The sequence below is a fragment of the Erpetoichthys calabaricus genome, chromosome 6 (genome assembly GCF_900747795.2).
Source record: "Erpetoichthys calabaricus chromosome 6, fErpCal1.3, whole genome shotgun sequence".
NCBI classification, from domain to species: domain Eukaryota; kingdom Metazoa; phylum Chordata; class Cladistia; order Polypteriformes; family Polypteridae; genus Erpetoichthys; species Erpetoichthys calabaricus.
Window position 1 is genome coordinate 5937587 of NC_041399.2, and position 14230 is coordinate 5951816.

The window sequence follows — 14230 nt, forward strand, 5'->3', positions numbered from 1 at the left end:
CATTTCTTTAACATAGGAAATAATATCTTTCACATCTTCTACAACTCTTGTGATGGCCAGTTTGGTGTGCTGGGCTGGTACAATCACTTTAGGAGAGGCCCACCAAATCAACAAGCTAATTAAACGGGCAGGCCCCTTGGAGGTAGTAAAGGAGTAGAGAATGAAGACAAAAATGAGTGCCATTATGAACAATGATGCACATCCTCTCTCTGACACACAAACACTGAGGACTTTCAGCCAATGAATCATCCAGCAGAAGTGTGTGAACAAACGAGACTGGAGCCTCTTTACATCAGCAGCAATATGCCTGTAGAGTGCCTCACTGGGACGGGGACCTCCAAGTCAGTAGTTTTCTTTCTTTGTCATTTTTTCTTCCTTTTTAAGTATTCTGGTGTGTATTCAGACCGTAGTATCAGCATGTATATACAATATTTATCTATTTATGTATTTATTTATTGAAGGAGCTCTTGTAAAAAGGCAAATACAGTAAAGACAAAGATCTATTTGTCTATCTGTCTGCCTATTTAAGTTTTAAACTCCTGCATTTAGGTTTTAATTGCTGTCTTAACTAGCCATCAGTTAATAATGATGTGCAAATGACAAAGGAGCCACCAGTCCTCCAGCTAACGTGTTTCCATTTAAACCTGTGTACATAAAACAAGTTTCCATGTTAATATATCATGTCATTTTCCTACTTGCTTAATCCAGACCAGGGTCAATGCTGGAGTTTATCTCAGCTAGCATAGGGCACAAGTCAGGAACAAACTCAGGACAGGGAGCCAGTTCATCACAGGGTGAAGACAGACACACACACACACACACAAACCAGGGTACATTTAACAACTTCTATCTTTGGACAATTGGAGGAAACAAGAGCAACTGGAGGAATCCCATGCAGACATAATAATAATACATTTTATTCACACAAGGCACCTTTCTAAGCACTCGAGGACACCGAACAAACAATAAATAAAACAACCACATTATAAACAAAACTTAAAACATCAGAAAATACAGAAAATGTAAACTTTAAAACCAAACGAAGCCACTGTAATCATAGAGAAAAGGCCATTTTGAACAGACGGGTTTTAAGTTTACATTTGAAGGTTGAAAATGATTCGATATTTCTAAGCTCACTAGGTAGTGAGTTCCAGAGCTTTGGTGCAGGACAGCTGAATGCTCCACTCCCAATGGTGGTTAGACAGGCGAGAGGGACGGTCAGATGGATGGAGGAAGAGGACCTAAGGTTACAGGAGGGAATGACAACATGAAGAAGGTTGGACAGATATGGAGAGGCGAGGTTATGAATGGCCTTAAATATTAGCAGCAGAATTTTAAAGTCACTTTGAAACTTAAACGGGAGCCAAAGAGGCTGCTGCAAGACCAGAGTAATATGGTGAATAGACAGGGTTCAAGTAATGATGCAAGGAGTAGAATTCTGAACCAGCTGAAGCTTATGGAGAGATTTATTAGAGAGACCAAAGAGGAGTCCTGACGAGAAGTAACAAGACTATGAACAAGAATGGCAGCGGTATGGGAGGTGAGGGAGGAGCGGATGTGATTAACGTTACGTAGGTGGAAGTAAGCAGACCGGGTGACGTTATTAATGTGAGAATGGAAAAATAAGAGTACTGTCAAGGATGACACCCAGACTCTTGACCTGAGGTGAAGGGGAAACAAAGGAGTTATCAATAGCAAGTGAAAGATTATCAGCTTTAGATAATGATGATCTTATACCAATGAGGAGAACCTCAGTTTTGTCACTGTTTAAGAAAATTTGAAGAAAACCAGGATTTGATTTCAGCAATGCAGTCAATAAGCAAAGATGGAAATCTCCATGCAGCGAGGAGCCAGGACGTGAAGCCTGGTCTCCTTACTGTGCCACCCTGCCACTCTCTGTGATAATATAATGTTTTGAAACAAATGAAAGAGAAAGGAAGGACTACAAAACAGTTTTCAGAAAACATAAACCACACAGCTTGTCTTGGAAGAATAAAATTATTAACAATCCATATAATTAAATACAGTGATCCCCCGCTATATCGCGGTTCAGTTATCGCACCCCCGCTACATCGCAAATTTATTCATATTATTATTATTATTACTAGGGCCCTGCTCGCTTCGTTAGCCCACCCCCGGGTTTGGTTTACCGGATAAACAATTTAAAGAGATTGTTATTTTCATGGGAATTGTTACATATGCATTATTTTCATTTTTACTTTAAAACTTTTGTAAAAACAACACTTGTCCTTTATTTCCTGCCCCATGCGTGGTTAAATCTCTTTCTCGTGGGACTTATAACGCTGCTCGCATTGTGAAGGGGGGGTCTGAACACACGCTAAAGAGATGCAATCGGTTCAGCTGGTGTCTTGCTGTTGTTGCTGGCCAGCTGTGTGTTCTGCTTGTCGCACTGCACGTCGATCATTTAAAAGCCTGTATAGCAGCTGTCCTTTGCCACTTCGCGTCACTGCCGCTCGCGTTCTGGTGGGTTTGGGGGGGTTGTCAGGGCTGAACGCATGCTAAGGAGAAGTCTGATCATCTGCTGGCTTGCTTCAGCTGTTGCCAGCAAGCTGCGTGTTCTGCTTGTCGTTGTTTTAAGAGCTGGGAGCACCTGAAGTTTGTCTGCCAAAAGCATTCCAACAACTGCGAGGTTAGATGTCAATGAACGCCAGTGAACTTGTTTTAAATTGTTTGTAAGTAGGGTGTGACATGCAAAAGTCACCGTCTCACGGGTTTTGCTTCCTAAGGTTGTAATGTCTAGTCTTGCGTGTTGTCAAAGTGTCTCTCCGAGATGATCTGGTCTCGATCGCTCCGCTCAACCCCACTGGAGGCGCGCTATGCTCCTGCCACTTCGCGTCACTCCCGCTTGTGTTGTGATGGGGGATGGGGGGGAGCTGAACGCATGCTAAGCTGAAGTGGACAGATCAGCTACTGGCTTGGTGCTGCTTCTGCCAAGATGCCTGTTCTGCTTGTCGCTCTGCACGTTGATCATTTAAAAGCCTGTACAGCAGCTGTCCTTCTGTCTCACTGCCTTGTCTTGCGTGATGTCAAATTGTCTTCTGAGAAGATCAAGCCTCGTCTCCCAGGTATCCCTGCCAAGATTTTTTTTTTTTCTTTTTTTTATAATAAAGAGATTTTACTTCTATCCTTAGCTCGACATCCACATATCATGTGTGTTTACAAAGTGTGTTTTAATAAGTTTACATGTGTTTATAGTGTGAGGGATGGGTATTTTAAGGCTTAAACTATAAAAAAATGTTTTTTTATATGGTCTTTCTATATTGTGGATGTTCACCTATCACTGATGGGTCTGGAACGTAACTTCCATGACAGGCGGGAGATCACTATACCAAGTTTCATTATCTGTTAGGCCTCGGTTCTAATTATGAAACTGGTTGAACGAAAACCTTCAGCTGCTGCAGACCTTCAGGACCATAATTTAGTACCCTACTTTAGTACAGACAATCAACGGTTAAAGCCACTATAAAATATGACGACGACACTGTAATAAGATACTACAGGTAGCAGAAGGTGTGGTGTTATTGAAGATTAGCTGCACACAGCCAGGTGAGCAAAGCCATGAAAATAAGAGAAGCACATGCATTTTACAAAACATCTGTTTGTCTCTGTAAGATTTATGAAATAAATGGCAGAACAAGCAATCTGGAATTTAAATAAAGGAAACATTTCCACTCTTATCTCTGGTGAGCTACTCTATGATCAACTGCCTGGGAAAAAACATTTTTGTAAACATTGAATTATCCTGCATAAATTACTTGGCTGTCAGATAAAAGCTGTACTTGAGTCACTTTAAGTCCAGTAATAAAACAACAGTAAACTCCAATAGTCAGCAGAAGTTTTTTTCTGGATCCATTAATCCATTTTCTTATCTTTTTAATCCTACTCAGGGTCAGATGGCAATGTGTAAAAGACAGAGCCTATCCATACGTGGGATGCCCGTATATTGCAGGGCACACAAATACAATTACAAATGCATTCATTTCTGTGTAATTTAGTTTGATAAGATGCTTCAGCCCCTGGCAAAACCTCTGAACAACATTAGGAACCAAGAACGTAAAAATTATTGTTTATGATACCCTCATTTTCAAGATCAACAAGACAAAGCACATCTATATATTTTTCATGAAACTTCAATAAAAGCTGGCAGGGATGGACTGATTTCCCAGCTGGGATGAATGATGTTCACTTGACCTGGATGGGACAGGGGAACAGTGCCAAGTAGGGCTATATACAAAAATCCATCTCTCCACCATGTGCTAAGTATCACATAGTATCCTTTGTCTGGATCACCCATGTGCACACCTGTGGGGCAACGTGGGAATCATAGTCCCATTAGGAAGCCCCATGGGGTGTTGTGGGTGTCATCAGAGGTATCCTGACTTTATGGGGTTTCCATCTGATGCAGAAGAGCTTTCTCCATGCACAACGTCATTGTTACGTGGAGGTGTTACTGCACACAGCTCACTTTTGTAATGAGAAGTGAGGTGCATGCAAGCACTGAAAAAAATGTAAAAGTACATGGATATGCCATATAGTGGCTGTGGGTGAGCGTGAGTAGAGCAGACTGCTCCATACACACACAGGTCGTTCATTTATGCATGTCTAATATATGTGTATAAACACACACACACACACACACACAAAGTACAACCCTGGTATCCACGGGTGATACGTTTCAAGACCTCTCATGTATACCTGAAGCTGCAGATACTATAATTTATAAATTATGCACAATAAGAAATTACCAACATTAAATAATGATAAAATACATCATACGTATCTCCCGCACTCTCGAATGAATGGGATTCTGATGTTTTAGCTTAACCCTCAAAGAACAATGGAGCAATGAAAGATATGTCTTGCACACACATACAGTTTAACAACATTTTTACGTTATATTTTTGCATTTACATCTTAAAAGATACTTTATCCCATTATGGTTACTCACCAGCTTCATTGTTCTTTCTTGTTTTGACTAATGTGAAACATTTCATGGCTACTCTTAGGCTTTGAAGAACTGCTAGCATCACTACACATACTTTACCACTTTTGGGCCATTATTAGGCAAAAGTACGGGATATTTTTCACAACAGCGCTGAAATAATGAATGTGGACAGTAAGAACGCTAGAGGCTAAAGGCTGGTTTATATTGTACTTGACGAGTTAGTGCTGTGAACATGAAATCAGACCCAGGGACACACCTCTGTGCGCTGCTAACACACACTGGCTTTTTGACGCACGCTGCACACAGAAGGCACCGACCATTTATTTCTGAAATATTCCATAGTACTAGGGTGTTGTACCATGTTAGCCATTATGAATGTAGTGAGGAGTCAAGCAAAATGACACCTTTTATTGGCTAATTAAAAAGATTGCAATATGCAAGCTTTCAAGGCAACTCAAGATCTTGTCTCAAGAAGGGGCCTGATTTGCCTTGAAAGCTTGTATATTGCAGTTAGCCAATAAAAGGTGTCATTTTGCTTGACTTCTCACTGGAATATTCCATTTAATATTTATGAGCTACAGTAAACCGCAGATAAATGAGTGGAAACAGATATGTATATTTGCAGCTGGAGATCCACGAATGGAGAAAAAAGAATCACGTATCTCGTTTTCTCCATTCGTGGATCTCCAGCTGCAAATATGCAAACCGTATCACAGACCTTCTCTTCCATATATATATATATATATATATATATATATATATATATATAGTGGTGTGAAAAACTATTTGCCCCCTTCCTGATTTCTTATTCTTTTGCATGTTTGTCATAAAAAATGTTTCTGATCATCAAACACATTTAACCATTAGTCAAATATAACACAAGTAAACACAAAATGCAGTTTTTAAATGATGGTTTTTATTATTTAGGGAGAAAAAAAATCCAAACCTACATGGCCCTGTGTGAAAAAGTAATTGCCCCCTTGTTAAAAAATAACCTAACTGTGGTGTATCACACCTGAGTTCAATTTCCGTAGCCACCCCCAGGCCTGATTACTGCCACACCTGTTTCAATCAAGAAATCACTTAAATAGGAGCTGCCTGACACAGAGAAGTAGACCAAAAGCACCTCAAAAGCTAGACATCATGCCAAGATCCAAAGAAATTCAGGAACAAATGAGAACAGAAGTAATTGAGATCTATCAGTCTGGTAAAGGTTATAAAGCCATTTCTAAAGCTTTGGGACTCCAGCGAACCACAGTGAGAGCCATTATCCACAAATGGCAAAAACATGGAACAGTGGTGAACCTTCCCAGGAGTGGCCGGCCGACCAAAATTACCCCAAGAGCGCAGAGACGACTCATCCGAGAGGTCACAAAAGACCCCAGGACAACGTCTAAAGAACTGCAGGCCTCACTTGCCTCAATTAAGGTCAGTGTTCACGACTCCACCATAAGAAAGAGACTGGGCAAAAACGGCCTGCATGGCAGATTTCCAAGACGCAAACCACTGTTAAGCAAAAAGAACATTAGGGCTCGTCTCAATTTTGCTAAGAAACATCTCAATGATTGCCAAGACTTTTGGGAAAATACCTTGTGGACTGATGAGACAAAAGTTGAACTTTTTGGAAGGCAAATGTCCCGTTACATCTGGCGTAAAAGGAACACAGCATTTCAGAAAAAGAACATCATACCAACAGTAAAATATGGTGGTGGTAGTGTGATGGTCTGGGGTTGTTTTGCTGCTTCAGGACCTGGAAGGGTTGCTGTGATAGATGGAACCATGAATTCTACTGTCTACCAAAAAATCCTGAAGGAGAATGTCCGGCCATCTGTTCGTCAACTCAAGCTGAAGCGATCTTGGGTGCTGCAACAGGACAATGACCCAAAACACACCAGCAAATCCACCTCTGAATGGCTGAAGAAAAACAAAATGAAGACTTTGGAGTGGCCTAGTCAAAGTCCTGACCTGAATCCAATTGAGATGCTATGGCATGACCTTAAAAAGGCGGTTCATGCTAGAAAACCCTCAAATAAAGCTGAATTACAACAATTTTGCAAAGATGAGTGGGCCAAAATTCCTCCAGAGCGCTGTAACAGACTCATTGCAAGTTATCGCAAACGCTTGATTGCAGTTATTGCTGCTAAGGGTGGCCCAACCAGTTATTAGGTTCAGGGGGCAATTACTTTTTCACACAGGGCCATGTAGGTTTGGATTTTTTTTTCTCCCTAAATAATAAAAACCACCATTTACAAACTGCATTTTCTGTTTACTTGTGTTATATTTGACTAATGGTTAAATGTGTTTGATGATCAGAAACATTTTGTGTGACAAACATGCAAAAGAATAAGAAATCAGGAAGGGGGCAAATAGTTTTTCACACCACTGTATCTATATATATATATCGTGGTGCAACGGTTCGATCCCCAAGAGGGGGTGCAGTGAGTGTGTACACCTGATGAGCCCATAATTAGGGCGAAATACGTGTTGCGTACTCTTTGCATTATTTGACAATAAAAGTATGCAACATTCTATGATCTGCTTCTCGCAACTGAAGAGGGCACCGTGGCAGATGTTTGCTAACTTGCAGACCAACTACAAGCGTTACCTGGTAGGTAACCACCCATACAATCAGACTGTGATTCAGACTATGAATGTATGTGTATACATATATATATATATACATATATATATATATATATATATATATATATATATATATATATATATATATATATATATATATATATATATATATATGTACACACATACATATTAGGGCTGGTCAAGTTAACATGTTATTATCGGTCCCTAGCTGATCGTGGTGCTGAACACGTTCATGTAGCTGAGGCACCTATGGCCACGTTCGCCTGTGAGGACAGACAATTACGATGACAGGAGGTAAAAACCATACTGCATCTCATTGCAACTGCCACCCATGCTCACCTGTCTCACAAGGACAGCCAGCCCACCGTGCATTCCTGCTGGCCGTCGAGCCGCTACTGCCACAAACTGCAAGCAGGCAGCAACAGACATTTTATGTTGATTTACGTGTGAAACCATTACTTTGTGTGCTTTTCAGAAAACTGAGCTTTTTGGAAAAAATATTAGCCCTCAAAGACTTGCTACTGTCCTCCCTGGCCATCGGACCTTACTTTTATTCTATGTTACTTAGTGTTCTCTTATTTTAATTCTTATTTTGTCTTTTTTTCTGTTTCTTCATCATGTAAAGCATTTTGAGCTACATTATTTGTATAAAAACGTGCTATAGAAATAAATGTTGTTGTACTTAACATAGATTATTTATGCTGCTCCCTGATAAAAGAAAATGTTTCTGCTGGTATCTGTTCAGATAAAAAATAAAACAGATTTAGAAATGTTAAATTGCTGTTGCTTAGAAGGTGCCAGTTATAATGTTGTAATCGTGGCTCTAGACTCTGAGGGTAACTTGTTTTAATATAACAAACTAGATAAAACGTTAATGCCCTGGCAGTGGCAAATAGCTTTGGTTTTATATTTGATTTGATTACATGCATGTTTAACTTGAGATTTACAAGAGATAGTTTAATTGCTACTATGTAAAGGTAATACTGCTGTTAAAAAGCACCTTATTTGTTTAAAGTGTTTGCAAACCAAATACACGCAATACACTACAATCATGTGATTAATCGCGATTACAAATTTTAATCGTTGCCCAACACTAATAAATAACATAAAAAAACAAAGCTTACTTTATTTGATTTACTACAATAAAGAACAATATTCATCTTCACTATTATGCTAATGACACTCAACTGAACTCGTCATTCATTCTCCTCATGTTCTTATGGATTGTTGTCAAGGGACTTCCAGAAGACACACAGGTTACGTTAACTCTGCAAGTGCATATGTGTTTATGAATGACCCCTGAAAAGCCCTGTTTCTCTGTCTTGTATCCAGTGCTTCTCAGATCGGCTCTGGCCTGAAATCCTGAACAGGATTAAACTGGGTTTGAAAATGTAGATACGGAAGGATGTATGTCCACCAGACTATGAACTCAAACTTGATTTCTGGAGCAACCCATTCTGAATGGACAGTGGTTACTAAATAATTGCAAACAGAAATATCTTACATCAGGTGTTAACAATACATGCAATTAACACTATTTTGGCTATTTAATAGCACAGGTAAATATTATAATTGACATCTTTATTTTCAGTAAATAGCAAAGGTAAATTTTATAATTACATCTTTATTTACAGTAATGTGAAAAGCAAGTACACCATATGGGAATTGTTGCTACCCCCACCCCCCCCAAATATTGGAACAGGCAAACATTAGATCTTCACGCAAACAGTGCCATCAGGTAAAGGGATATAACTGATTAAAAACACACAGAAAATTTGCAATATCAATCATTTATTCAACATAAACATCAATATCTGTATTGGTCTATGGGGTAAAAATAAATAAATAAATAAAAAAGATCAGGCCACCCTTGGCTTCAGAGGCTGGTATTGCTTTCTTTAGCAGAAAGGAATTCTAGCAGGTATTTTGCGTAACAGCTCACAAGTCTCTGACATCAACTTGGTGACATTTTGGACAACTTCGCCATGCAAAACCTTCAGTTGCAAGATGTTTGTGTATTTGCTTGCATCTCCTGCCCATTTCATATCATTTTACAATATTTCAATGGGATTCAATGACTAGGCCAGTTCATTAACACTCCACTTCATCTTTCTGAGCCATTCTTTTGCGGATTTTCTAGTATGCTTTGGATCGTTATCATGTTGAAAGCCCCATGTCCAGTTCAATTGCAACTTTCCGACAGATGAGCCTCACATTCTCCTCAAGCACATTTTTGATATGATGTAGAATGCATTATTAACTTGATGACAGCAAGCTGCCCAGGCCCTGAGGCAGCAAAGCAACCCCAAACCAGATCATTTCCACCACTTATGCTTCACAGCTGCCATGTGGTTTTTCTTCTGAAATGAGGTCTTCTGTTTGCACCAAATATGTCTACTGTTACTGTGCCCAAAAACTCTATCGCTGATTCATCTGTTCAGAGCATATTGTCCCAGAAGGCCTGATGTTTGTCTAGATGCTCAATAACAAACTGTAGTCTTGCTCTAATGTTTGTTTCAGATAGCAATAACGTTTTCCAGGCACACCTCCCATGTTGGTCAAGTTTGTGCAAACCATTTCTGATAGCAGATGCATGCACTTTGACAACAGCTTGTTAAAGAGTTACCTGCAGATCCTGCAATTAAACTTTAAGGTTCTTGGAGACTTCCTTTAGTATCAAACAGTTAGCTCTTGATCTGAAGAACCTGGGCCTGGACAAATTAGACATAGTCTGAAATTTATGCCACTTGTGGATTATCTTCCTTACAGTCAAATTAATGATTTCAAAATAATTTTCTTTTTAAATTCTTTGCCAGACTCCTAAGCATCCACAGCCTTTTTCTGAGGGCCAAAGAGAACTCCAGGCCCTCAAAATCTGTGCATTAAATAATATGGGTCAGGTTTTTCCAAGTGACAAATCTGCAATTTTGTTTATTTAGATTATGAGAATGAATACACCACGTCAGTTTCATGTGTCATTTGTTCAACTAGGATCACCTTCATCTGCAGGCACTGTTTGCATGAAGATCTAATGTTATTCTACATATATAAAAGCCAAATACCACTTACTCACTCATCATGAAATCTCCCGAATCATGAGAACTTAGGACTTGAAATTTGGAATGTAGGTTACCCTCGGCTAATAGGTGCTCACTAAGAAACAGTTTTAAAAATTTCATGGTCCAAGCACGGGTCCAAGACCCATTTCTAAAACGCTCCCCTTTTCACGAGAGAACTACTTAACAGATTAAGATCGGGGTTGTTTCTAGAATTTGCTTGAACATTGAACATTGATTTTTTGACTTTCTCATTGCGGTAAGTATTATAGTTCGCTTGTGGTACCGATTTATTAGCGCTAATCTCAGAGGGACTCACTGGGCTGCGGGGAGGGGATCAGGCCCTCCTCACTCACGCATCTGCCTCGGGGCGTAACCTTAACTCCGCTTAGTTAAAGAACGACAGAACTACTTAACAGATTTAGATCTTTTTTTTCCTATAATTTACTTGAACATTCCAGTTGATTTTGCGACTTCTCTCATTGCGCTAAGAATCAGAGTTCACTTGCAGGAGCGAGATATTCATGTTAATTCAAGACAGAGGCTGCGAGCTGAGGGGAACAGTGACGTCAGGAGCAGAGAGCTGGGCAGGGCCTCCTCACTGTTCTGTTTCACTACTACGCAGGCGAAGCCGTGGGGGATGGCTAGTATTATATATGTTATATATGAAATTTGACATAAATGATACCAAGAAAAGTAGATTTGCAGATAATTGAGAATTCGTTGAATCATCACAGAGAGACTTGGACAGCATGCAGGCTGGGGCAGAATTATGGATGATGAAATTTAATGCCAGAAAATATTAATATATATTATATTATATTAATATACAGTGCATCCAGAAAGTATTCACAGCGCTTCATCACTTTTTCCACATTTTGTTATGTTACAGCCTTATTCCAAAATGGATTAAATTCATTTTTTTCCTCAGAATTCTACACACAACACCCCATAATGACAATGTGAAAAAAGTTTACTTGAGATTTTTGCAAATTTATTAAAAATAAAAAAACTGAGAAAGCACATGTACATAAGTATTCATAGCCTTTGCCATGAAGCTCGAAATTGAGCTCAGGTGCATCCTGTTTCCCCTGATCATCCTTGAGATGTTTCTGCAGCTTAATTAGAGTCCACCTGTGGTAAATTCAGTTGGTTGGACATGATTTGGAAAGGCACACACCTGTCTATGGAAGGTCCCACAGTTGACAGTTCATGTTAGAGCACAAACCAAGCATGAAGTCAAAGGAACTGTCTGTAGACCTCCAAGACAGGATCAGAAAATTCTCTGGTATGATGAGACAAAGATTGAACTCTTTGGCATGAATGCCAGGCGTCACATTTGGAGGAAACCTGGCACCATTCCTACAGTGAAGCATGGTGGTGGCAGCATCATGCTGTGGAGATGTTTTTCAGCGGCAGGGACTAGGAGACTAGTCAGGATAAAGGGAAAGATGACTGCAGCAATGTGCAGAGACATCCTGGATGAAAACCTTAATCCATTTTGGAATAAAGCTGTAACATAACAAAATGTGGAAAAAGTGATGCGCTGTGAATACTTTCCGGATGCACTGTACGTCCTGGGTATGACGTTAATCTGCATCCAGCCCTGCAAGTAGGCCCTCCAACCCGCAAGAAAAAACCTGGCGGTTGGTGGCAGAAATGGCACTCCAGCCACCATAAAAAAAACTCCCATTGGTTCCGTTCCATCTGAACTAGTGTGGTGCTGAGGTGTCACCCACTGCATGGCTGCACTCGGGTCCTAATCTGGGATCATGAGTTGGTTTGTCATGTGGTGGGTGCGGCAATGTGCTGTATCAGCGCGTACTCCTAACCGCTCTCTAAATATAAAGTATTACACATAGGAAGTCAAAATGTTAGGTTTAAATACACAATGGGAGGTCTGAAAATTGAAAGTCCACCTTATGAGAAGGTTTTAGAGGTTTTAGTGGACTCAACACTATCAACTGCCAGCCAATATTCAGAAGCCATTAAGAAAACTAAGAGAATGTCAGGTTATATAGCGCCTTGATGTGTGCAGTACAAATCCAAGGAGGATATGCTCAAGCTTTATAACACACTGGTGAAGCTTCATCTGGAGTCCTGTGTACGGTTTTGGTATTCTGGCTACAAAAAGGACAAAACAGCACTAGAAAAGGTCCAGAAAAGAACAACAAGGCCGATTCCAAGGCTATAGGGGATGAATTATAAGGAACGATTAAAAGAGTTGAGTCGTTTCAGTTTAACTGAAAGAAGAATAAGAGCAGACATGTTTAAAATTATGAAGGGAATTAGTCCAGTGGATCGAGACTCTTATTTTAAAATGAGTTCATCAAGAACACGGGAGCTCAGTTGGAAACTTGATAAGGGTAAATTTTGCACAAACATTAGAAAGTTTTCCCACACACAGAGATTAATAGACATGTGCAATAAGTGCCCAATTAGTGTGGTGGACAGTAGGACTTTAGGGACTTTCTAAACTGAACTTGATGTTATTTTGGAGGAATTAAGTAGATAGGACTCGTGAGTTTTGTTGGGCTGAACGGCCTGTTCTCATCCAGATTGTTCCTTCTTACCTCAAACCATTGTGCTCCTGTAGTGTTCATAAGAAGTACACACAAAGGGTCAGACTTGGAGCCAACATCCTTATCCAGAAGGTTCTCACAAGAGACTGTGAGTTCCACTTTAGTGACACACTGTGCCGCCATTTTGGACTGAAAAGCTGCAAAACAAAAAGAAAAAAGTTAGTTGAAAAGACTGCGGTTTTAAAAATTCCAGTCAATTCACAATTATGCAAACTGTTCCACACTAAACTTTGCCATTTTTCTTTCAGGTGGAGTTTGCATGGGTTCCCTCCCACTGTCCAGACATGCAGGTTAGGGGAACTGGCGACACTAAATTGGCCCTAGTATAGTGAAACCTCGGGTCACGACCGTAATTCATTCCAAAACTCTGGTTGTAACCCGATTTAATTACCCGAAGTAATTTCCCCCATAGGATTGCATTCCATTCTGGAAAATATGAATTGTATGTAAATATATTTTTTAAAGATTTTTAAGCACAAAAATAGTTAATTATACCATAGAATGCACAGTGCAACAGTAAACTAAATGTAAAAACATTGAATAACACTGAGAAAACCTTGAACAGAGAAAAGTAACATTGCAAGAATTCACGCTACAGCCTTACGAACCGATCACTGTAAACACTTTCTTTAATGAGTTTTAAGCACAGGGAAAAACATGAACATTTTAAAAATCCGTAATTTAATAAACAACCAAGAAAAGTAACATTGCAACAATGCACACTACGAACCGATCGCTGTAAACAGAAGTGAAGTGGAGGTTAAAATCCAATAGAAAAAAGTCTTCATTTTATACAACGAGGTTAAAATAATGCTCGAATCCGTCTCTTTAACAACAAGCCCAGTGCATTCTATAACTGTCTTCTCTGCCTTACCGGCCAGCCCTCTCTCTCTATCTCGTTCACTCACTAAACAGGGAATGCACAGGGAGAGACTGAACACGTGTGAAAATCATCGGCACGTACAAACCGGAAGGGAAACAAAATACAGTAATCCCTCCTCCATCACGGGGGTTGCATTCCA

At 39.8% G+C, this 14230-nt stretch overlaps 1 protein-coding gene across 3 annotated transcripts in view; it reads right to left on the minus strand.

Annotated features, from left to right (window-relative positions):
• Positions 1-14230, minus strand: part of cpne3 (copine III) — a 140640-nt gene that overhangs the window by 103976 nt on the left and 22434 nt on the right. For all 3 annotated transcript variants that reach the window (XM_051929269.1, XM_051929270.1, XM_051929272.1), the window contains exon 2: positions 13200-13345. In XM_051929269.1, the coding sequence (XP_051785229.1) occupies positions 13200-13331 (132 nt within the window). In that variant the 5' untranslated portion in view covers positions 13332-13345. The remainder of the gene's footprint in view (positions 1-13199; positions 13346-14230) is intronic.